Here is a 25,950-nt window from a genome sequence, read left to right on the forward strand (position 1 = left end):
TATATCACAAAAAAACAGGTTTCACCCTGTAGCACTCTGCATGGAAACGCCAACACAGTTTATCATGAACACCTCCTTTAATGTGGGCAGCAGGAACAGAACGTAAATCCCCACCACAAGAGAATTGCCAAACATGTTTTGGGATCCATGCCCTTGTTCACTGGCTGTATCAACTCGGACCCGGCAGCTGTGAGGACTATTAAGCAACTAACCCCGCCCAAAATGGGACTTCCTTAGCCTGATGGCATTCTGGGGTATGTAGTCCTTCAATGTCCATAGTGGATGCAAAAAAGTAAAAACCGTAGTGGGACCTGTGGCAGGGAAACGCCACAATCTCTGCTGACTTCTTTATCCCCACAGAATTTGGCATGTTCAACTCCTGTGCGTGCCAAAGACTGCAGGCATTCAGGTCCGCTTTCTTGTGCGACGGGGCATCTCCGCGGCGGAGCACGCAGCAAATTAAGTCACAAAAAAAACAGGTTTCACCGTGTAGCACTCTGCATGGAAACGCCAACACAGTTGAGCATGAACACCTCCTTTAATGTGGGCAGCAGAAACAGAACGTAAATCCCCACCACAAGAGAATTGCCAAACATGTTTCGGGCTCCATGCCCTTGTTCACTGGCTGTATCAACTCGGACCCGGCAGCTGTGAGGACTATTAAGCAACTAACCTCGCCCAAAATGGGACTTCCTTAGCCTGATGGCATTCTGGGGTATGTAGTCCTTCAATTCCCATAGTGGATGCAAACCGGGGCTTTGTTTACAAAGTAAAAACCGTAGTGGGTCCTGTGGCAGGGAAACGCCACAATCTCTGCTGACTTCTTTATCCCCACAGAATTCGGCATGTTCAACTCCTGTGCATCCCAAAGACTGCAGGCACGCAGGTCCGCTTTCTTGTGCGGTGGGGCATCTCCGCAGTGGAGCACGCCGCAAATTAAGTCACAAAAAAAACAGGTTTCACCCTGTAGCACTCTGCATGGAAACGCCAACACAGTTGAGCATGAACACCTCCTTTAATGTGGGCAGCAAGAACAGAACGTAAATCCCCACCACAAGAGAATTGCCAAACATGTTTCGGGCTCCATGCCCTTGTTCACTGGCTGTATCAACTAGGACCCGGCAGCTGTGTCCTTCAATTCCCATAGTGGATGCAAACCGGGGCTTTGTTTACAAAGTAAAAACCGTAGTGGGTCCTGTGGCAGGGAAACGCCACAATCTCTGCTGACTTCTTTATCCCCACAGAATTCGGCATGTTCAACTCCTGTGCATGCCAAAGACTGCAGGCACGCAGGTCCGCTTTCTTGTGCAGCGGGGCATATATATATATATCTACACAGAAGAACCACGGCGTTGTATTGTTACAGTGTCAGTTCATGGAAGATCTAAGTTACATTCATAATATCACCCCCCCTCTGCATTTTATGTACAGACACTTGCCTTTGTGAAATAAATAAGCAAGTATCTTAGATGAGGGTAACCTTGTCCTATTTTTTTTATGAAACGTTCTTGAGGAAACCTCTCGTAGCCATTAGAGGCGCTGTGGTAGAAGATGGATGCTCAAAAATAGGGTTGAGCATCAAACCCCATCTTCGCAGTCAGTCCCAGAAATAAAAACCATCAGTATTACCAGGTGGGCCCTTAGCTCATGCACTGAACTAGAGTCAACACTCTGTACCTAACTAACGTATCATATTATTTTGAGTTCCTCTCGTGCACAAACCACAAAAATATATCAGATTCACTCAATGTGAGAGCTCCTTCATCCTCACACTTTGGACTACTATGAGTCATCTGAGCCTGGACAGCTTTCTCTATCCTCAGGCATTCACAGGGATTCCAGAACATTCATGCATCGTAAAGGGAACAGGACATAGGTGGAGAGCCTCGTGAAGCACATGAGTAGTTCTGAGGCCCTGATTACAAGTTGCACAAAATTGTATGGAATATTTACCACATCTGGCAAATGCCTTAATCCCCAGATTAGATACTTAATGGGCTTGATAAATAGTTCCTATTTGAATTTACAATTTGGAAATGAGGCATAACTTGTTGAATTTGTGTTTAACAAACTAAATTCTGCATGTTTCGCAATTTTTCCAGGCCTTTTCGTCTGATAAATTTCAGCAGGTGTGATGTATAAAGTAAACATTGTGATGAGGGTGTGATAATTATCACAGAGCTTGTAATTCCAATCCCTCTGCTAACTGATTTGCAGAGATCAGAATTTAATATTGGCTTTTAATCAGGGCATGAGAGTGCTGGGGAAAGTGTTGGTCTGGATGACAATGAAGCTTGTTCTATAACGAAAAGGCAGAAGATTCCTTAGGGTCTAAAGCAACGCCAGACCTTTTCATTCACAGGTGATAGCAGGCGTAGAAAGGTACATAGTGATGCTGCCTCTTGAATCGTCAGCCCCAGAACTGCCTCACTGTCCACATCTGGAGCATATGCACGGCAACAAGATTTCCCCGGTCCCAACCAGTAAGGATAGGCGCTTAGGACATAGCTCTTCTGAGAGTTTCAAGGATACTCTGTGATCCAGCGCTCCTACTAAAATTCTGCATAAATGATGTCACTATCTACCACCAAACTTACCAATCAAATACCAGGCCCATAGAAATAACAGAGCAGCCGAATCATGAGGCGAATGGATCTGATATGTTGTTAAAACTAACTACAATAAACAAGACCAGCTTGTCATTTTTAAAAGTTTATTCAAACATATTCAGGAAAACTTAGATTTTGGAACTTTATTATTGCATAAACTTTATTAGCTCTTTATTAATATCAAACATTTTTTTTTATTAATTCAAATTAAATCATTAATCATTGGCTCAAAGATAACTGTCAATTCAGCATTGCATAAAATAACAAATTTAAAGAAAATATAAACCCTATTCCCTAAGTTAGATCTGACCTGAAAGGGAAACAAAATTTAATAAACAGTTGAATGCTTACGATCCATAGGAAATCGGACAGCACTTAGCCCTCAGGAAACAGTCAGCCCCGTTCCCTTCAAGAGGCCCAATTTTTATATAATTTTTGCTCACTAATTTAACTAAATGTATTTCTTTCAAAAAGTTCAGCACTCTGATTGGTTGATGGCTGTCAGACCACCAAAACCACCTCTTCCAGGGTATGAGCGTCACCATACCATTGTTCATTGACATAGAGTGACATGACTTCCGAGCGTCTTTGCAACATTTTAAAAAGTTGCTTTTCTGACTTCCACCAAAGCTCGGCAAAATCAACCCTGTCACTTCCTCGGCCTTGTAAAAAGAACATCCAGAGCAGTTCATGAATAAGTCTTCTTTTGTCAGAGCCACAGTCTTTTCAAAGGTGAACCACAAAACATAATTTTCCATGGAAAATTTCCAAGATGACTGCACTTGGCTCCAACTCTGCTCACGTACAGGCCGACCAACTTTTCTTCAGAACCAGAGGCTAGGCCTCAGACCACTCTCGGGCTAGTATTTAAACAAACACAAAAGGAGTGATTAATTCAGGTAAAGCAAACCCTTCTGTACCACCCGACCATTGCTAATTATTAATTTACCCACTAATAAAAGACATCTAGCAAAAGCAAACAAATAAAGCAGCACATAAAATATCTACCATTCTTCATGTAGTCCAACTTTAAGTTTCTGAAAGAATAAAAAGATGATTAAGTGATACACAGACAGACAAACACAACATAGGACAAACATGTAAGCACATATAAAAAGCACATGCCATGAATAATCTGCCGCATATTAATAGTGACAAAGACAAAAGGACAAACATGACAAACAAAACAATATTAATCACGTGTTACAAAACAGACTCGCAAATGCAACAAGAGCACATGTTATTAGTTCCCGCGTGTTCGTGTGTGATGCAAACTTAATCTAAGTTGATTAATACAACAAATCATGCAACAGCTCATTAATAAATTAGTTCATGTTATAGGAGATTAAATCCACGAGTCAGAATAAAATATTTTCTGAAGCTCGCTTCATCATCTGCCACGTGGGTTTCTACTCCACCTCCGTGGGCATTACTTTAGCGGCCTTGCCATAGGACTGTATTTATCATAAGCATTTGGATGAACTCATGGTAGTATTTTGTTGTGCCAAAGCAGACCCTTACAAGGAATAGGTGAAGCTCAGATTGCTTTCATTTGATTGCATGTGCTTTAGGTTGCCTTCATCCATGATCTGACCATCAGCGTAGCTACCATTGGTGCAGCAGGTGCAGTGACACTGAGACCTGATCACCGAGGGGTCCACCGAACATTGATAATTGTTTACTTTTACTACACAAAAAGCAGTCAAAGGGCCCATTTTCCCTACCAGCACCAGGGCTCATGGCCTACTTACTATACTACTAGATCTGACTGAGGTAGATGGCCTCACCCAGGATAAATTGGGATTTCTCTTAATTCATAATTGGGTAATATCTTATTTTATCATGCTCATTCTATTCGTATTTCCAGTTAATAGATGTGTCAAATTTATCACAGCGATATAATGTGATTGTCCAGCTTGCCCAAGATCTTGTCCCTTCTGCACATGGGATAATTACCACCCTAGCTCCTGTAGTTCATCCACCTGTAGCCTGTACAGAACGATGTGTTATCATCTACTTTAGGTTTAGCCAGTGCTGTACTGGGTGGTGACCTCAGAACCACAGCCACCGCAATGTGTCCTTCTTAACATCTGCAAGGGTTGCGGCTATGACCTGTCGGGATGGGGAATTTGAGGTACTGAGTCACCATTGTTTACGCCCATTACTACGACCACACAGGCAAAGAAAGGATCTTTAAAAGTGTAGAGCAATGGCTGCAAACCCTTTCTCTGTAGCTCTGTATGTCCGTGAGATCTCATGCAAGCTTCACTGTGGCAAAGTTGGAGACTGCTCCACTGCTATTGAGAAGGCCAGGCCCTATCTACACACAAAGAGAAGGCAGGGAAGATACTTGGTCAACTGCCTTCAGTATTTCCCTGAAAAGGCCCTTATCCTGCTCCTGTAGGGTCTCACTGAGCCATAGGTCACAGGGGGAGAGCTGGTACAGGGGCAGTGACTGAACCACTGATGTGCCACAGAACAGGTAAGTGAATTTGACACCTCAGATATAGGTGAAGCTAACACCGAAGTACACCTGCATTAGGGCCTCTATTACCTGATGGGACTTTTGACACTGCAACTGAGAAGTTGCGGGACACCAGCAGTGATAGTTCTTACCTGCTGGAAAGGTACCCCACCCAGAGGAAGAGGGTCTAGGAAACCTTTAGACTCATTTTTACACTTTTCAGAGTCTTGCACACACCTCAAATCATACATATGTTAGGCCAGACCCAGATTTCAGCACCCAGACCATTGTCGCCAGACCCAAGGGGGAGCACAAGAGAATTGCATGATCGAATCTGAGAACTATACCCTTGCGTATCACTCTGTTGCTACTTAATGAGATTTGTTTAAATGGTCTGTAGAGCTAAGCCTTATTATCAGATGCTGTTCCTGCCATCTGATGGTGATACTTCACCATTTGAGATTGTATGGGGTATAATTAACACCAAATGAAATGCACACCACCGAGCAATGTACAGAAGAGATCTACTGCTACACGGACCTGACTAAATATGCCCTTATACTGTGACTCCACTCATTGAGAAAGACTAGACGTGAGCAAAAAGCCCCCCCCCATCTTAGCAGCCAAGAACCCTACAATACCCTGAAGATATCGGCAATGTGATGCAGTGAAGACTGTGCATGGGGTGCAGGCTCGACCGGTGAAGACTGTGCACGGGGTGCAAGGCTGGACTGGTGAAGCTGTGCACGGGGTGCAAGGCTGGACCGGTGAAGACTGTGCACGGGGTGCAAGGCTGGACCGGTGAAGACTGTGCATGGGGTGCAAGGCTGGACTGGTGAAGACTGTGCACGGGGTGCAAGGCTGGACCGGTGAAGACTGTGCACAGGGTGCAAGGCTGGACCTGTGAAGACTGTGCACGGCATGCAAGGCTGAACCGGTGAAGACCATGCACGGGGTGCAAGGCTGGACCGGTGAAGACTGTGCAGGGGGTGCAAGGCTGGACTGGTGAAGACTGTGCAAGGGGTGCAAGGCTGGACCCGTGAAGACCGTGCACAGGGTGCAAGGCTGGACCGGTGAAGACCGTGCACAGCGTGCAAGGCTGAACCGGTGAAGACCATGCACGGGGTGCAAGGCTGGACCGGTGAAGACTGTGCACGGGGTGCAAGGCTGGACCGGTGAAGACTGTGCACGGGGTGCAAGGCTGGACCGGTGAAGACTGTGCACGGGGTGCAAGGCTGGACCGGCGAAGACCTGCATAGGGGGCAAGGCTGGACCGGTGAAGACTGCGCATGGGGTGCAAGGCTGGACCGGTGAAGACCGCGCATGGGGTGCAAGTCGGACCGGTAAAAACCGTGCATGGGGTGCAAGGCTGGACCGGTGAAGACTGCGCATGTGGTGCAAGGCTGGACCGGTGAAGACCGTGCATGGGGTGCAAGGCTGGACTGGTGAAGACTGCGCATGGGGTGCAAGGCTGGACCGGTGAAGACTGTGCACGGGGCGCAAGGCTGGACCGGCGAAGACTGTGCTTTGGGTGCAAGGCTGGAACGGTGAAGACCACGCATGGGGTGCAAGGCTAGACCAGCGAAGACCGTACATGGGGTGCAAGGCTGGACCGGTGAAGACCGCGAATGGGGTGCAAGGCTGGACCAGTGAAGACTGTGTATGGGATGCAAGGCTGCACCGGTGAAGGGTGTGCATGGGGTGCAAGGCTGGACCGGTGAAGCCTGCGCATGGGTGCAAGGCTGGACCAGTGGGTACTGTGCATGGGGTGCAAGGCTGGACAGGTGAAGACCGCGAATGGGGTGCAAGGCTGGACCGGTGAAGACCGTGCATGGAGTGCAAGGCTGGACCGGTGAAGTCTGCGCACGGGCCGCAAGGCTGGACTGGTGAAGACTGCGCATGGGGTGCAAGGCTGACCCGGTGAAGACTGCGCATGGGGTGCTAGGCTGGACCAGTGAAGACCATGCATGGGGTGAAAGGCTGGACCGGTGAAGACTGTGCAAGGGGTGCAAGGATGGACCGGTGAAGACTGCGCATGGGGTGCAAGGCTGGACCAGTGAATCCTGGCTTCAGCTGTCTCTGGCTTGGAACTGTTTTGGGGCATAATGAGACTGATAATTGTCTAAGAGGATGAATCAGGCCACAATTTAACCACAAACATGAAGCATACATACGGACAACACAAGCAACATCAGTAATACACAACACTGGCAGATCGCCTAACCCAGGGTTGTCCAAAAGTGGTACTGGAGGGCTTGATTCCATGCCAGATTTTTAAGGCAACTACATTTATCTAAATGTGAATAAGCTAAAAATCTGGCATGGACCCGGCCCTCCAGGACCGACTTTGGAGAACTGAAGTACCGAAAATAAATAATACCATATGAAGTTATACTTACTGATAGCCCCTAATACCAATTACCAATAACCAGTCAGTTGGCAGTGAAGAAGGTTCAATCATTTATTATACAAAGACTCTGCCAGAGGAGCTTCTCGCGACCTAACCCCTCGAGGTCTGCCAAGAAGACTGCTGGCACATTCTCAAGAGATCACATATATACTGTTACATTTCGAAACCGTTACCTAAGAAGGAAAAATACAAGTTGATACAGGTTGCTGGAAAGGAAGAACCATATATGGCACACAAAGCAGCTTCAGTTCGGCTCAGCTTATTATAGCAAGGTCGATGAGTGTGACTCCCTTCTGCCTATCGTTCAGGAGGGCTCGCACAGCGCCTTCTGGAATGTCTTATCCGGCCTACCCCCACCTATAACCTTGACAGGCCTAACATGCAGGAGCAGCAGTTTGTTACATCTGTTATGCTATTTCTTGAAAGAGCAAACCTTACTGGCTAAGGCGTGATTGATTTTGCTAGTGCTACAGTCAGGCTAGGCCAGAAAATGGCGCTGGTCGGGTTAAGTTATAACACCCGTCAAAAGGTAGAGACTTATATAGTGCGAGTAGCAACAACTAAATATCGTATTAGGTGATACCTATTAGTGCATTGGTGCTTATACTGAGCTAAATAGATACATCACGCTAACTTCTAAACGTGACCATGTGTTTACGACTTACTCATAAGGCCTAATTTAGACTTCAGTTCCTCAAACCCTCCTTTTATCGTGATGTAGCTAACTAATCAGGGACTAATCCTGGAAAACCTCTTCATCAATGGCCATCAACTCATTCATCTCCTGTTGGAGCATCTGAGTTTTGGAAGAGACAGGAGAGGGGACCATCAGAGTTGTAAGTTTAGTGGCACACTAAGAGCAACAGGCAGGACCACATTGCATACAAAGACAGCAAGTGAATAGGATGCCTGCAGCCCCGGCCACTACCATTAACAGTTTCCATCCCCATGCTGACAATAGTCCCCAGAACCAACCAGGACCCACTGTCTGCATGTATCTCTGAAGCTAAGCGATGTAACTTCTGGATGGCTAAATGAACTGTGGGGGCGGAGTCTGGAATATAAACACAGCAGGAGCTGCCGATCACGCGGCATGCTCCTCCTCGATCCGCCAAGATGGCGTCCAAAACCATGCGATTTTGAAGCGAGACAAGTATCGGGGCCTGAAGTTCTTCTGCTATATTTGTCATAATATCCGTAGTAATATTAATGACTCTCTCCACCACCCTGGACAATCGTCTAACTTCTCTACTTGTGAATATTGGACCCCAGATTGGAAATGATCCTTTGGCAACATCGTAAAACTGTTGCAATGAAGTATCAGTCTGATCAACTTCGGACATCTCAGGTTGCCTCCTGCGTCTACTAGGAACTGTATCACAATCATATAATTGGTGAGTCTTGTGATAGTTTGAAGGTGCTATATACACTGGGGGGGTACAAGAAAGACAAATAACATCGACCTGCCTATCCTCGAGGCAACCAAGTATAGGCATTTTCCCCGCATACAAAATAAACATTTGGAGTGGTCAATAACGGCGGGCTGCTGAAAATCTTCATTCTGTAGGTATAGTTACATAGACTATTCCCGACCTGCACATGTCCCATACCCTGTACACAGAAAGCAGAGGATGTATTCAAAATGGGCACTGGCATAATCCGGTCGCTAGTAACATTTCTGGTAATAAACTGCTGAAAATACTGCGTATGATTGAAGTTAGTGAAATCAAAAAGTTCATTTTTCAACCAAGTACTGTTTTCATGAGTAGTGTATAGATTCATACAGGCATTTGGATCTAAAGATCCCTCCCCATCGTTTCCTGCCGGATCAAAACCTTGGTGTGTCTCGATATATGCTAGAATCATGTTATAGTCTTTCTCTGTGTACTGTTTAGGATTTTCCACGTAATGAGTATACATGGCCGATAGCATCTGGAACCATGCTTCACAACTACCTAAATATGACAAAGGTAAGGAGAGGAACAAGTCATGTTTATGCATGACTGATGGCAACAGGCCACAAAACCAACAGTCTGTAACATTAGTGGTACTATGCGTTTGATGGAGCATTTTTACAAATACATTTTTAGCATATGTCTGACAATGTCTTTCCTTATGGGGAGCTAATGAAAACAGCAAATGTTCCGGAGGGGCAACAGTGGTTTTCATCATTGTCTGCATCGGATACTGGTACTCTAAATATACGAACACACTCATAAAGATTACTAATATAACCGCTATCACTATTACAAATGCTATTTTCACACGCATGGTCCAAGCAGAAAACATGAGTACATAAAAATGTAAATGTCGCAGAGCAAAAGGGCGTTCTTCTTCGGGCACAATATGACCAAAAGGGTACATTCCTAGCTAAAAGTCCAAAACTACACTGGGCCAAAGCAGACCTTCCAGCCAGAGGGTTCTTCTTCCCTGTGTCCGTCTAGAGCCTCACAGGCAGCCTCCTATAGTTCATCTCGAAAGAAAGAATCGATTTATGTTGCAATCCTTGATGCAGAGGAGAAAACAAGTATACAACCTGGGCTCTTGTATGCAAAAGTCTTTCTTTCTGAACAGAGCAAATATCAAAGTTCCAGCTCTCAACGGGTTCAGTCCAGTGTCTCGCTCCGTACCTCAGAAAAAATTCTAGCAAAACCTATTTACTCAAGTTTTTCCTTTTCTCCTAGCCGTTTCGTCTGAGGTACCGTGATGTTTTCTCGGCCGCAGGTTGTAACCGACATGACCCAGGACTTCCTGATCAGCAAATAACACAAGAGAAGGTGTGTTTCCTTCATCAGAGCCATTACTGACTTCGTGAGAAGTGACAACGACAGGATCAGGGGCAATTTCAGATTCCACTGGTACTGCCTCACCCGATCCCGTCACTCCTTCTTCTAGCCTCTGCTCAATTTCAAGGGTGTCGGAAAAAGGAACAAATCTGGTGGCTCTCTCACTTTCCTGTGTCAGAATTCCATCTGGATGCCGCCCATCATAGGGAAGCGGGAGGGGCAGTTTCTTCAGGTGGGACACATAGATCCAGTGTCGTTTTCGCCCACCTTTACCGCTGTCCGTGTCGCCAGGAGAATCTGGTGTGGCTTAGACCACCTCGGGCCAGGCTGGTGTCTCGTTGATATTTCTTGACCAGCATCCATTGGCCAGGTTCCAAACGATGTCCGGGGCCCCCTGGCAGTGGCTGCAACACAGATGCTACCTGCTGATGAATAGAATGAAGATCTTTAGTCAAAGCGTACAGATCGTCTATCAACATAGGATATTCAACATCTTTAAATGATCTCGGTCTAGGTACCCCCCACACATTAGCAGGCCGTTTAAAAACCACCTCATAGGGCGGCAGGCCAGAACGGGAATGAGGGGTAACTCGTAATGACATTAGGGCCAAGAGTAGGGTGTCAGGCCGTTTTAGGCTAGTACTCTCTTGGATTTTTTCCATCTTTAGTTTCAAGATTCCGTTATATTTCTCAACCAATCCTGCTGACTGGGGATGTCGAGCTGCATGGAATTTCTGTCTTATTCGCAGTCCGTTACAGATATGTTTTACAAGGGCCCTATTAAAGTGTCCCCCGTTGTCTGACCAGATCAAACGGATCAACCCAAATCTTGGGAAAAACTCTTTGAGAAGAGCTTTTGCTGTTGCCAAGGCAGTGTTTTCTTTAGTCGGGTAGGCCTCAACCCATTTACTCAAGGCACAGACCACCACTAGGACATATTTCAGGTTGTTGACGCGGTCCATATGGATATAATCCATCTGGATCACTTCAAAAGGCAAAGTCGGGGGTGCAAAGTTCCCACTAAGAACAGTTTCCCCTTTTCCTGGGTTGTGTTGCAAACAGACCATACAATATTGGACTAAATGGACAGCTGTCTTCTGAATATTGGGGTTACTCCATACTGGGTCCAATAAGGCACAAATGCCTTTTGCCCCAATATGAGCTGGGCCATGAGCCATAGTCACAACGGCCTGAACCAGAGCATTGGGCTATAACCATTGTTGTCTTTCAGTCAAATCAACCCAACAGTTATTTTCATCCAACCTTCCTACCTCCTGCTCCCATCGAGCCAACTCAACCTGGGTAGCTTCCTTCTGTATTTCTTGCACACTTTCTATGGTGTTATTAAACAAATCAGATTCTTCCACCCACCTTGCAGAGGAAGTTACGAACATAGAGGTGAATGTGGACTGGGCAGTTTGTTTAGCGATTTGGTCAGCGAAAGCATTCCCTTCCCTAATATCATCCACTATTGTCTTATGTGCACTGCCTTTTATTATTGCTACTCTTTAGGGTAATGTCAGGGCCGTGAGCAATCGCAACACCAAGGGACCATTCTGTATTTTCTGACCATGAGAGGTAAGAAAACCTCTTTCCTTCCACAGCCGCCCGAAACTATGGGCCACGCCAAAGGCATATTGGCTGTCGGTATAGATGTTAACCTCCAACCCCTCGCTCAATTCGCAAGCTCGTAATAATGCCACTAGCTCAGAAGCCTGGGCTGATTGATAGGGCACTCGAGAAGTCTCAACTACTGTTTTTAGCGTTGTGACTGCATATGCAGCTGTTCTTGTACCATCTGCTAACTTGAAACAAGAACCATCCACATACAACTCCACTTCGGGGTCAAATAGAGGAATGTCTGTGAGGTCAACTCTCCCCTTCGTCTCTTCTTCTGTCCGAAATATACAATCATGCACATCGTTTTTAGTTTCATTTTGAAGGGAGAGGTAGTAATGTGGCAGGATTCAAAGTAGCACATCGTTTAATCGTGATATGCGGGGCAAACAGAGTTAATTCATAACCAGTAAGGCGTGCACTCGTAAGATGCTGTGTTTTCGTTTTATTTAACAAGGCATCCACAGCATGAGGCACCATTACCGTTAAGCTAGAATTTAGAACGAGCCCCTCTGACTGTCGGATGGCCACCGCAACAGCCGCAGTGGCCCTCAGACAGCTAGGAAGCGCTCTGGCAACATTATCCAATGTGGCCGAAAAATAAGCACAAGGTCTTTGCTTACCACCAAATCCTTGTGTTAACACTGAAAGCAAGCAACCGTCGACCTCATGCACATAAAGTACAAAAGGTTAACAGTAATCAGGGGTACCCAAGACGGGTGCAGAACAAAGAGCAGATTTCAGAGAGTCAAAAGAGTGTTGACATTCATCGGTCCACGGAAGAGGTTCATGCACATCTTTAGTGGTTAAATATAACAACGGTTTAGCAAGAAGAGAAAAGTTAGGAATCCATTGGCGACAGTAGGAGGTAATGCCAAGAAAAGCACGAACATCACGCTGGGTACGAGGCACAGACATGTTAGAAATGGTAGTAATACGTTCAGGAGTCAAATGCCTCCCCGCTTTCGACAGTAGATGACCTAAGTAGGTCACCTCCTGTTGACAATATTGGAATTTAGACAGGGACACTTTATTACCCTTCGCTGCCAAGTGGTGCAATAATTTAACAGTGGCGTCTTTGCAACCCTCTTCAGTGTCCGATGCCACTGACAAGTCATCCACATGTTGTAGGAGTACATTTCCCGTAGGCAAAATTAAATCGTCTAGAACAGCTTTAAGAGCCTGGCTATAGATGCTAGGACTTTCGGTGTAGCCTTGAGGAGCGAGACAATATCTGAAACTGCGGCCAGATAATGAGAAGCCGAAAATCTGACGGCTATCTGGATGGATTCGGATGCTAAAGAAAGCATGCTTCAGGTCAATGACCGGAAAATACTTTGCAGTTGGGGGAATCATAGTAAGTATGGTAGTTATATCTGACACCACTGGATACTGGGGCACCACAATTTTACTAACCTCTCGTAAGTCGATCACAAAACGATAGGTATCGATGTTTTCTGAATTCCCAGGGTCAGGAGCTTTTTTCAAAATCGGTAGAATAGGGCTGTTACAAACATTAGCAGCTGTTTCTTCTACCACACCTTTATCAATCAAATCCTGTATAATGGAAAGTAAAGCTCGCTTGCCAGCCGGCGAAATCTTATATTGAGGTATTCGTGGTAGCTTTACACCAGGTTTCAATGTTATATGTACAGGAGGGATGTCTAACCTACCGACATCCGCATCCCCCATAGCTCACAGCGTAGAGGGAACAGTGGCGAATTCAGGTGGAAGGGGTTCGTTTTTAGCAAAGTACTGTTTCATATCTTGATTGGGGGATTGTATTGTCAAATAGACACCGTCCAGAGAACAGTGGATTTTCGCATTCAATTTCTTTAACATATCCAGACCCAATACATTTTCGCCACAATGCGAGGTCAACAGAAAGGGGGAGTCAACAGTAACTGGACCAAGAATGGGAGCAGCCTGGAGATGGGGCTTACCACTGGAACTCCTGAAAATCCCACCGAAACATTATTTTGCCCGGACAGAGCAGCCCCTGGGACCAATGATCGAGCAACAGAACTGTTCATTGCTCCTGTGTCAATCAGAACATTTTCAGAAGTCTCCATCAATTTCCCCTTCACATAGGGTCCTTGTTGATTGACGGGTATAGACACTTGGTCCCCACTCTGTCCTTGGCTGTCCTATGTATAAGCATACCCATCTTGGTCCCTAAACTCATAGTCCTCGTTAAAGTACTGCCTACCTTGTGGATTGTCCAAATGATTTCGCTCAGAATGTCCTTGCGCCGCTTCTGCTCTATGCATATCACTGCGGTCTGGACCGCCTCGACCACGTCCCCGCCCTCGGACAGCTCCGTTCTGTGCTAACAACAAAAGACACTGGGCTCTCCAATGTCCTTCCTGTTTTCAGTACGCTCATTGATTTATCCCCAAAGACGGGACTGGGCCTCCTCCCCTTCCTGTCCCCACCCCTCTGGACACGGGCCCTCGGCCGCCTCTTCCTTCTCCTTGTCCTCAGATGACTTGCTGCATTAACACCCGGGTCTTGAGAATCTTAGCTTTCTTTTCTATTTTGTCCTTACTCTCATTTTCAGATGCTCATAGTACTGGGCCATACTTAATATAACAGAAGGGGTGGATGCAGTCCAAGTACACTCGGCGGCTTGTAGCCGGGTAGAGACTTCCGATAACAAGTTGGTCACGAAACGATTTACAAAACAACCGGATCCCACCCTCCGTAGCAAGGTCCTGTCCGCTAATATCAATGAATGTGCCTTCAAATCGGGTAAAGAAATCCGAAACACTTTTGTCTTTCTTTTGCTTACAGGCTGTCAATTTGCCCCAATCAACCTTGCGAGGGGGAATCAAGGAATGCATGTAAGCGATAATTTTGGCTGGGAGGGTAGTAATTTCAGTTTTCGGCTTGTCCCCTTGTTTGCGGTCCTTATCCCATTCTTTCAACTGTTCCCATGTTCCTCCTAATTCTGCAACATGATCAGTGTCATGTACCTGTCGCCATATATCCACAGGGACCAACAGCCCGAAAAACAATTCAACATCGGCTAAAGTCATTACTGCTGAAGCCGCAGCTTCCGTCAATTCCTTATAGTAGGCTGTGGGATTCTTATGAGGATCGGGGAGCTGTGATTTTAGGGCCAGGACTTCACTTCTCTTCCATAGAGTGTATACCCATTGCTCCTGAAACCGAGCCTCTACTTTGTCTCTCGTTACTATATCCTGATCATTACGTAGTTCGGGTATTTCAGGATGGAAAATGGGATGCACTTCCCTCATGGGATTTCACCAATGTCTCTACATTCCTGTACACTTCCTCTGGACTTAGATCAAACTTATGAGTTCGGTATAGAATGTCATACAATATCTGAGGGGCCAACCCGTCTCGAAAACATTGCTCCCAAATTTCAATAAGGTAACGGGACATTTGATATAATGCATACTGTTGCATGACGGGTTCAAGATCTCTTATGGTACTCCATAAGTCAGTAACAGTGTACACATTGTTCCGCATCCATTTAACTGCCTGCTCTGCTATTGCTTCTTTTTCGCTATATCCAACTGCTGCCCTAGTGAATAGTCGCCTAGCGTTTAGTCCACTGGTGTTCCCTAACGGAGTCTGTTCCCTTACTTCAGGTGTTGCACCAGCCGACTGAGAAGTCCATATAGGACTTGGGGATGCTAAAGTTACACGAGAACTTAAAATGGGTTGCTGAAAACCAGGAATTAGGGTAGCTGTATCTCTTAGTGAGGTAGGTGTGCACTCGAAGTGCCAGCAGTAGCTAGAGATACGGCTACAATGGGGGCCGGTGCTAGGGGAGCAGTGGGCACCTCGAGGGGAACCGCGGGATACACGCGCTGCGGCGCATACGGTGGGGGAGGTCGAACGTCCAATAAATCCTCTATTTCGTCTTCAGCTTCATTTCGAGTAACATAACTCTTGTCCGTCTGCAATCTGAACTGTCTATTCAAGAAATCAATATTCTGTTCAGTCTGATTTTTATCATAAGCAACAGCTTTCTAGGTAACAGTCTGCCCTGCTTCTACCTTAACTAATTTCTCTGCTCTGATACGCCTGCGCTTTGCTTCTTTCTGCCATATATTAAGGGTGTCAAATATGGCTTGTCTACTTCGCTTAGAGAACAGACAATCTTGTAAATATTGAATCTTTTTCTCATCAAAAGACCCTGTCCACGGCCATTGCAGTTCTACATTGTCCTTTGTATATTTGTGCCACAAGGTATTAAACAGGAGTGGGGTAATCCCGTGCTTGCAATACATATCATGACTAGGGCTCCCTTCCAGAGGGGCCGGCTAACTCTCATCTAATCTTGTGCCTTTCCGACAAATACAGCCGAAGCATAGCTTACTGAAGCACGGCATTTTCCTTTTTCTTTTTCGAGTCTAATTTTTCTGTCTGGAAGGAAAAGAAAGTTAATTACAACACTCTCATACACATGGCCATGTCCAAGCAACTTGAACTATTCACATACAATGAACATACAACAATCTTCTGACAACATAAAAGACGAAAAACTGTTCAAATTGACATGTCTTTACCAAACAAAAAGGCAGAGCCCGTCGACTCCTGCCCATGGAGAACTTGTGTATTTTCCAATTCTTTACAAAAAGAAACCCAAAGTCAAGTAGTCATATCCTCAGACTACCTAGAGATAGCCACATAGGTTTTCAAACCACGGACCATCCGACAGCCTTCCTGGTTCACTTCCTGGACTATTCTGGCTTAGCCCGCTGTTTAAGCGCTGCTCCAGATCTGCCCAAGGGCTACCCAATCTTAACTGCCAGCATTTCCGAGAGCAGTCCAGCCGGGTGCGAACTATCACAAGTTACACCTAGGCGTCTGGTTCATATCTCTATTACTCACCAAGATTGCTCAAAACAGGAGCATCTGGCCGTGCAGTCTCAGTACTGCCCCGTCAGACCTCCCTCAAGTTCTCCGTGGTCTCAAACCACCAAATACCGATAACCAAAATCAAAGTGTATCCAACACAAAACAAGACGAATCACTCACCTGGTGCACTCATGTTCGATTGCAAGTTTCTCCACTGCCAACTCCTGAAGACCAACACGGTCTGCTTCTGGGTTACACCCGTAGGACTCCGGCGTGGGGCCACTAGCAGCTGAGGCTCTCTGATCGGGAGAGTGGAGTAACTCTCAAACTTCGGTCAGTCCACCCTCTCGACCAAGATCGCCTTTTCTAACGTCCTGCCCTTTTCCGATTACGGAGGGACGACCCCCAACGCGGAGTCTCGGAGGAGTTGCCAACTGAAGTACCAAAAATAAATAATACCATATGGAGCTATACTTACTGATAGCCCCCAATACCAATTACCAATAACCAGTCAGTTGGCAGTGAAGAAGGTTCAATCATTTATTATACAAAGACTCTGCCAGAGGAGCTTCTCGCGACCTAACCCCTCGAGGTCTGCCGAGAAGACTGCTGGCACATTCTCAAGAGATCACATATATACTGTTACATTTCGAAACGGTTACCTAAGAAGGAAAAATACAAGTTGGTACAGGTTGCTGGAAAGGAAGAAATTAGGAAATAGAGAGAGAGAACTCTCTCTAGCAAACACATACTAAACAACTTCCCATTATGTCATTCAATATTATAGCGACCGTTTATAATTAATAAACGCATCAAAACCATACATTTAGATACAAAAAACTGTTTTTGTTTTTATTTTTGTATATTCTTTTTTATATAAATATTTTAGTTCATTTTTCATTTCATTTGATATACTTATTATAAGCATTTAACATTTTACAAACATAAATACATATACATGACACATAGAAAATAAAACTGTGAGACAAGAAGGAAATTTTCGTTCGATGTAACAATGAGGTAGGCAAAGCGGTGGAATAGAACTACGCGCGTTTCGGCCAGTAGCCTTCGTCAGGTGACCGTCATTCGCAATTAACAAGACATAGCATTGTGCAATGTAAATCTAAAAATAGAAAATACAACAAATATCTATATCAGTCGCTTTGAACTTGATGTAATATATTACAATTTGAATTTAAGGACTCATTGGGTCAGTATTTACATTTCTATTAATTATGTCATCTATTATATTAATCTAGACACTCGGCAGCATCATTTTACATTCCATTTCATTTAGGTCATATAATTCAATATTTTACAATCATTTTGTTCTTTACACTGTTGCATTTGTATGGTGCGCATCTTTTCTAGGAAACATATCTTTCTCTGGATTAAGAAACATTGTGCACCCAAGTTACGTGCTATTTGCAAACCTATATTTGGTCCTATATAAGTAAAAATCTTTTATACGAATTACTGAGAACAACACTCCATATCCCTGCCATGTGTAAGAGTTATAAAAAGAAACAGAGGGACAGAAAGGAAAATAGAAAAACATCAAGATTTGTTTATTCCAACAGGATAGCTAATTCTATTTGTTTCCGTTTGTACCATCATCCACATCTAGATATTACAGATGGTAGAATTTCACTAATACTTACTTTCAAAATAAGTCTGTTGATTTTTCAGGTTTCTACCTTCTATCTTTATTTTCCCAACTTTAGACAATTTCCAGCCAGGTAACTCGACTTTTAATTTTGCAGTAAATAGTCTGGAAAGAAGCTGTGTAGGAAATAGGGAATCTATTATTCGCATATTCAACTTTCTTCCTATGGTCTGTTTAGGAGCACTAGTTTAATCCTCTTAATTAAAGAAGGAGAGTTGATATTCATTGTGCACTTTAGATATACTCCCCCATTTAATGTCATAAGGGCCAGCGAAATATATTTCTTCAGGCAGTCATGAATGTTAATATGGAATGACTCCTTTAGATGAAAATCAAGATGTAAACACTATTTTTTAATTAAGAGCCGTGATTAACTGAGTGAGAATACGTGGCTTTCTTAAGCATTTAAAAACTTTACTGTATACAGAACTTTTGATAGCTACACAAAGGACAGATATATAGTCCTTTTTAATGGGGTATACAGAAATACAGACTTTCCTATTTTACCTTTATCAGTCTAAGGTGTCCCGTTGAGGTTGTCAATTTTTGTGGGCCTCAATAGAAGTTAATTACAGGAACGGTAACGGAGCGATGAAAAAAGTAAGACTATCTGATGGAAAACAGAAAGATGACATTTTACTTCAAACTATCCACAGTTATTCGTAACCATTTTTGATCTATACAATCGTCTAAATTTTACCTTTATAGATATTGTGCACTGCTAAGCACTTGTCATACGAAAAAGGTAACTCGATGCTGTACAATCATCAGGTTTGGTTCAAACAATATGAGTATTGTTTATACGGATTCCGTCTACAAAGGAAACGAGTCAGTTGTTTTAGGTGTCCAATATGTTACATTAATTTATTTTTGAAAAAGGTTTAACTTATATGTATCAACAATACCTTCTATTTCTGATAGAAAGAAGTATAGAGCCATCCGATTTCCTTAGATAAATTTAATTTTGCATGTAAGGGAGACAAGAAAAAACGCTATGAGCGTAAAAGTAGATGTTAAGATGTACAGCTAATTGCTATCTAAGAGTTCCTAACGGGCACTATGCAGTTACGTACCTTTGTTCCGTGATGGCTCTCTCTTGTACAGCAAATCTCCTCTATGGCACGCCGAGTAGCCGCAGTGATGCAGACAAAGCGTCTAACTGATCCCGGGTCTATATATATATATATATTAAAGACCCGCGTATTCTCTTGTATTAGATTCAGGTGTTTTGCATTAGCGCGGCGCCAACAAGTGACGTTAATAAAGCGCCACTGATGTTGGTAGATGGTAATAAAAATAGAAAACGGATGGAGAATGCAGAGCGGCGCTGCGCCAACAAATGACGTAAATGAAGCGTCACTGTTGTTGTTAGATGGTGAGGAAAATAAAAAACGGATAGAGGATACACAATTAAGATCGCTGTATGTATTGGTAATATAGCGACAATGTTATTTCTTGGTCATCATAAGGATAGAAAACGGACCAAGGGGGCACCGTAAATATCGCTAACTGCAAAATTAACATAAAATCGTAGGGTCTCATATCCTTATATTATCAAATTAAAAGATAAATGGGCTAACTTTCGATAGCTATATACATCAGTGGTGTGATAGCAAATATGTTCCTTAATGGTCATAAAAATCAAAAACAGACTACTTTTACGCTCATAGCGTTTTTTCTTGTCTCCCTTACATGAAAAATTAAATTTATGTAAGGAAATCGGATGGCTCTATACTTCTTTCTATCAGAAATAGAAGGTATTGTTGATACATATAAGTTAAACCTTTTTCAAAAATAAATTAATGTAACATATTGGACACCTAAAACAACTGACTCGTTTCTTTTGTAGACGGAATCCGTATAAACAATACTCATATTGTTTGAACCAAACCTGATGATTGTACAGCATAGAGTTACCTTTTTCGTATGACAAGTGCTTAGCAGTGCACAATATCTATAAAGGTAAAATTTAGACTATTGTATAGATCAAAAATGGTTACGAATAACTGTGGACAGTTTGAAGTAAAATGTCATCTTTCTGTTTTCCATCAGATAGTCTTACTTTTTTCATCACTCCGTTACCGTTCCTGTAATTATCTTCTATCGAGGCCCACAAAAATTGACAACCTCAACAGGACACCTTAGACTGATAAAGGTAAAATAGGAAAGTCTGTATTTCTCTATACCCCCATTAAAAAGGACTATATATCTGTCAGTTTTGTAGCTATCAAACGTTCTGTATACAGTAAAGTTTTTAAATGCTTAAGAAAGCCACGTATTCTCACTCAGTTAATCACTGCTCTTAATTAAAAAATAGTGTTTACATCGCTATTTTCATCTCAAGGAGTCATTCCATATTAACATTCATGACTGCCTGAAGAAATATATTTCGCTGGCCCTTATGACATTAAATGGGGGAGTATATCTAAAGTGCACATCAACTCTCCTTCTTTAATTAAGAGGATTAAACTAGTGCTCCTAAACAGACCATAGAAAGAAAGTTGAATATGCGAATAATAGATTCCCTATTTCCTACACAGCTTCTTTCCAGACTATTTACTGCAATATTAAAAGTCGAGTTACCTGGCTGGAAATTGTCTAAAGTTGGGAAAATAAAGATAGAAGGTAGAAATCTGAAATATCAACAGACTTATTTTGAAAGTAAGTATTAGTAAAATTCTACCATCTGTAATATCTAGATGTGGATGATGGTAAAAACGGAAACAAATAGAATTAACTATCCTGTTGGAATAAACAAATCTTGATGTTTTTCTATTTTCCTTTCTGTCCCTCTGTTTCTTTTTATAACTCTTACACATGGCAGGGATATGGAGTGTTGTTCTCAGTAATTCGTATAAAAGATTTTTACCTATATAGGACCAAATATAGGTTTGCAAATAGCACGTAACTTGGGTGCACAATGTTTCTTATTCCAGAGAAAGATATGTTTCCTATAAAAGATGCGCACCATACAAATGCAACAGTGTAAAGAACAAAATGATTGTAAAATATTGAATTATATGACCTAAATGAAATGGAATGTAAAATGATGCTGCCGAGTGTCTAGATTAATATAATAGATGACATCATTAATAGAAATGTAAATACTGACCCAATGAGTTCTTAAATTCAAATTGTGATATATTACATCAAGTTCAAAGCGACTGATATAGATATTTGTTGTATTTTCTCTTTTTAGATTTACGTTGCACAATGTTATGTCTTGTTAATTGCGAATGACGGTCACCTGACGAAGGCGACTGGTCGAAACGCGCGTAGTTCTATTCCACCGCTTTGCCTACCTCATTGTTACATCGACCGTAAATTTCCTTCTTGTCTCACAGTATTATTTTCTATGTGTCATGTATATGTATTTATGTTTGTAAAATGTTAAATGCTTATAATAAGTATATCAAATAAAATGAAAATGAACAAAAATATTTATATAAAAAAGAATATACAAAAATAAAAACAAATACAGTTTTTTGTATCTAAATGTTTACGAATTATAAACAGTCGCTATAATATTGAATAACATAATGGGCAGTTGTTTAGTATGTGTTTGCTAGAGAGAGTTTTCTCTCTCTCTTTCCTAATTTGTTTATTGTTCCCTACAAACAACTAGCAAACTTAGTAGCGGTAGGGGTCCCCTATTTTCCAAATACTGCTGGAAAGGAAGAACCATATATGACACACAAAGCAGCTTCAGTTCGGCTCAGCTCATTATAGCAAGGTCGATGAGGGTGACTCCCTTCTGCCTATCGTTCCTGTCTACCCCCACCTATAACCTTGACAGGCCTAACATGCAGGAGCAGCAGTTTGTTACATCTATTTCTTGAAAGAGCAAAGCAAACCTTACTGACTAAGGCGTGAAGGGTTTTGCTAGTGCTACAGTCAGGCTAGGCCACAAAATGGCGCTGGTCGGGTTAAGTTATAATACCCGTCAAAAGGTAGAGACTTATATAGTGCGAGTAGCAACAACTAAATATCGTATTAGGTGATACCTATTAGTGCATTGGTGCTTATACTGAATTAAATAGATACATCACGCTAACTTCTAAACGTGACCGTATGTTTACGACTTACTCATAAGGTCTAATTTAGACTTCAGTTCCTCAGAACCCCTGGCCTAACCTATGTGCGTGTGATCGGAGAGTGTGTGTGTTGTAGCTGATATCCATAGAGTGTGCATACAGTGCAATGTGCTTCATAGGCTTCCGCCCTGTCTGATTCTGTGGTTAGTCTGTTTGTCAGTGTAAATGTTCCTGTTGAAAATTATCGCCTGGTCGGTGCGTGTATTTGTGGGGAGTGGGTAGCCTCAAGAGGGGGGTCAGGTAACCTAGCCTCCATCTAAGTGATCCTTGTGTTGTCCGTTGTGTGTTCATGGTGGCTGTGAGGTTTGTGACTACAGTCATCTAACAGTTCCTCGGTGGGTATTTGCCTTCCTTTGCACTGAGTGAGTTAATTGTCTCATTTTTTAGGGATAAGGCGGAGAAAAGGAGATATGGTGAAGTCAGAGGTTTTAGTGGGTGGGAGGGGTAAGTGGCAAGAAAGTTGAAGAAGGTGAGGAGGAGGAAGGAGGTATACTGGCTCTGGAGGGAGGGCGGGTAGATAAGGGAAACGAGGAAATGTAGTAGGTGTCTGAGAGTGTAGTATGAGGAGGAAATTGCTAAGTCAATGGAGGGGCCTGGGGGGGAATCTTGTTGATCACTGAAACCTGTAACAATTCTTGCCACTTTATCTTCAATATCTGCAACAGAAGTTGATTGAATATGAAAGACAAAATTAAATAAAAGCACTGTCAGGGGAGACATGTAATTAGGTTAAAAGCCAGATCTGAAGCTTTGTGGCCAGGGGTGATGCTAAAAAGATTGCATGCTTGTGGCAGGATGCTGAGGTTTCCTGGGAGTGCGTTGTCAAGCTTTAGAAGCAGGCTACAGCTGCAACCACAGCTCTTCCAAACAAAAATCAAATACAGTAGTGCTGATATGGTTTGTGTATTAAATGGGGGCTTTCCTAAAGGTGATCCAGCGCTAGAGCTGATTTATTTCATAGCCAGTGGCTTTCTGTTCAATAAAGCACGGCTAGGGACCTGCTGAAAAAGCTACAGTTCCGCGTGCACTGCTGTGGCAGACTGGTATTTGTCTGCTCATCCTTACTGTAAGACAAAGGTTAGATTTCACATTGGGCTGAATAAACAAATGCTTCGGAGAAGAATCAAAGGCACCTCTTGCTTTTTGAAGTGGCTCCAAATGATGTTCAAAAATAGATTGTATTTTCAGGAAGCTTAATTTTCGCCGTACAGCAGCTGTTTTGCAGCTAACTTTCAACATGTATGTTCCTTTGTTTACTGCATTTGTTGGTTCTAAATACTTGGGCCTTATTTAGAGTTTACCAGATGGGTTACTCTGCCACAAAGAGATGGATATTGCGTCCGCTTTATTCCAAGTGCATTACGAGAGCATAATATCCTGTGGCACTTGTAATAAGGTCGTGCATTACAAGTGCATAATATCCTATTACATTTGTAATAAAGCCAGTGGGATTTCCATCACATTGTGGCAGTGTATCCCAGCTGCTAAACTCTAAATCAGGCTCTAAATAATTTGCTTTGAATATGTGAAACCATGTCTATACACCACGTTTATAACAAGCCATTTGCATAATCGAGCCTATGCAAACGTGTGGACCATGATGATTTTGCGGCTTTATTTCACAGCCATTATCAGAATGGGTCTCACACTCTGGTAATTGTCAAGCAATCCAAATCCTCACCTCGTTGTGTGTTGTTTTTTCACCCACAGCAAATCATGAAGCGACTGATCAAAAGGTATGTCCTGAAAGCACAAGTGGACAAAGAGAACGATGAAGTGAATGAAGGTAAGAATCGGTACCCACAGGACACAACTCAAGTTTCTGATTTGTTGCCTAATCTCCTGGAAGAACGCCTCTACTAATAACACCCCACCCCTGTTGATCAATGTTGCATGCTAAATAAACAGATATATGCAAATTTTACTTAAAAGTCAAACGTAGTAGCATTGAGTTTATAAGTTTGTCCTGCACTTATATCGACTTCGGTATCGGCTACCACCATATCGTCAAGGTAAGTAGATGTTAAATTAATAACAGTAAATCTGTACTTCCCTAAATACGGATATTTTGAAGATATATCGGTATCAATGTTCTGGAGTCTATCTGTGCAGTTCATTTTTAATTAAATCTATATTTTAGCATACAAGCAGTCCATTTTCACTTCATGAGCATCACTTGATTTCTGGTTAAAAATGAAGTGAGCTGATTGGTTTAGTGTCATTGGTCAACAGTCGACTGAGCTACCAACCTCCTGACAAGGTTAGATGCCATCTTGAATATACTGGTAGCCCAGGAAGGGAGATGCTGCCACTTCCACTCCTAATCTATCTCTGAAAACAGATTTGGAAAGCTAACCTAAAGATCGTTATACACTCCTCAGCAGTAGAGGGTGAGACCCAGAGGGGCAGTGAGGGTGAATTTCATCACCACCTTGTAGCAGGGCTCATCTTCTTCTGAAGCTCACCTCTTTAATTAAACTTCCTGTTGCGTGTCGATAATGTGTCCTCAGATCCGGTCTGGGATGACTCGAGTAGCTCAGGCAGGATGCTTATCACGTAAGCCCTGCACATTGTGAATGTATGCGGTGCAGAAGTGGCGTTGTGTAGTCAGTATTTACTTACAAGGGAGGCTGGTACAGGGAAGGAGTAGCATGGGAGGTGCCATGCACAAAGCACTTCCAGAAAGACCTATCTTTTTATGTGCAGAGATTCCGCAATCTTAAAGATACTACTCGTACATCCCTTTATGAGTAGCAAACAATCATAAACTTACCCAAAAGAGTAAGTTTACCTTTGAGAATCAGGCCAGATTCTGAATTTCATGCAGGTCATGTTGTGTTATCTCAATGTCATTAAACACCTTCAAAGTTGCCTTAAGCAAAACTTTCAATCAAGTGCAGAGTCTTTGTTTGGCCCCCAGGCTGAAATAAAGGAATCATTTCCGAAACTCCTTCCGCCTCTTAGATAGGTCTTTTTAGGTGCAGAGACTTTGCACTTGTATAGATTCTACTCATAAATCCCTTGTTGAATAGCATACAATCGTAAACTTATACGAACGTGTAAATTTACCTTTGTGAATCAGCCCATCAGTACTCTACAAGCTTGAGTTGAAGAGGTGCTGGGGACTGGAATTATGATTGTAATTGATTTAAAAAACGGATTTAAGATCGCTTTCTCAGCTGTAATATTATTTGACTCTTAGCTATACAATATTTTCTTTCTAAAAGGTAGAAGTATGCACGTATAAAGCTCGGATGCCCGAAGGTTAATTTAAAAAAGGTGGGCGTGACCAATAGAGGCTCCAGCAAGGTGCAAGTATCACACTGGAAGGAGGAGGAGAGGGATGCTGTGACCGGAAGACTTAGGGTCGCAGCAGGTGGGCTAGGTACTGTAGAAAGGGGGACTTGTTTTGGTAGTTGGGGGTGTAGGAAAGGGGGAGGGGGAGGGGGATGGGAATGGGTAGCTGGAGCT

General features: G+C 43.2%; 1 protein-coding gene across 1 annotated transcript in view; it reads left to right on the forward strand.

Annotated features, from left to right (window-relative positions):
- TRPC3 (transient receptor potential cation channel subfamily C member 3) overlaps nucleotides 1–25,950 on the forward strand; it is a 678,274-nt gene that overhangs the window by 639,208 nt on the left and 13,116 nt on the right. The window contains exon 11 of the mRNA XM_086962211.1: nucleotides 24,190–24,265. Within this exon, the coding sequence (XP_086818337.1) occupies nucleotides 24,190–24,265 (76 nt within the window). The remainder of the gene's footprint in view (nucleotides 1–24,189; nucleotides 24,266–25,950) is intronic.

This window comes from Lissotriton vulgaris, chromosome 3_1 (genome assembly GCF_964263255.1).
Source record: "Lissotriton vulgaris chromosome 3_1, aLisVul1.2, whole genome shotgun sequence".
Taxonomy (NCBI): domain Eukaryota; kingdom Metazoa; phylum Chordata; class Amphibia; order Caudata; family Salamandridae; genus Lissotriton; species Lissotriton vulgaris.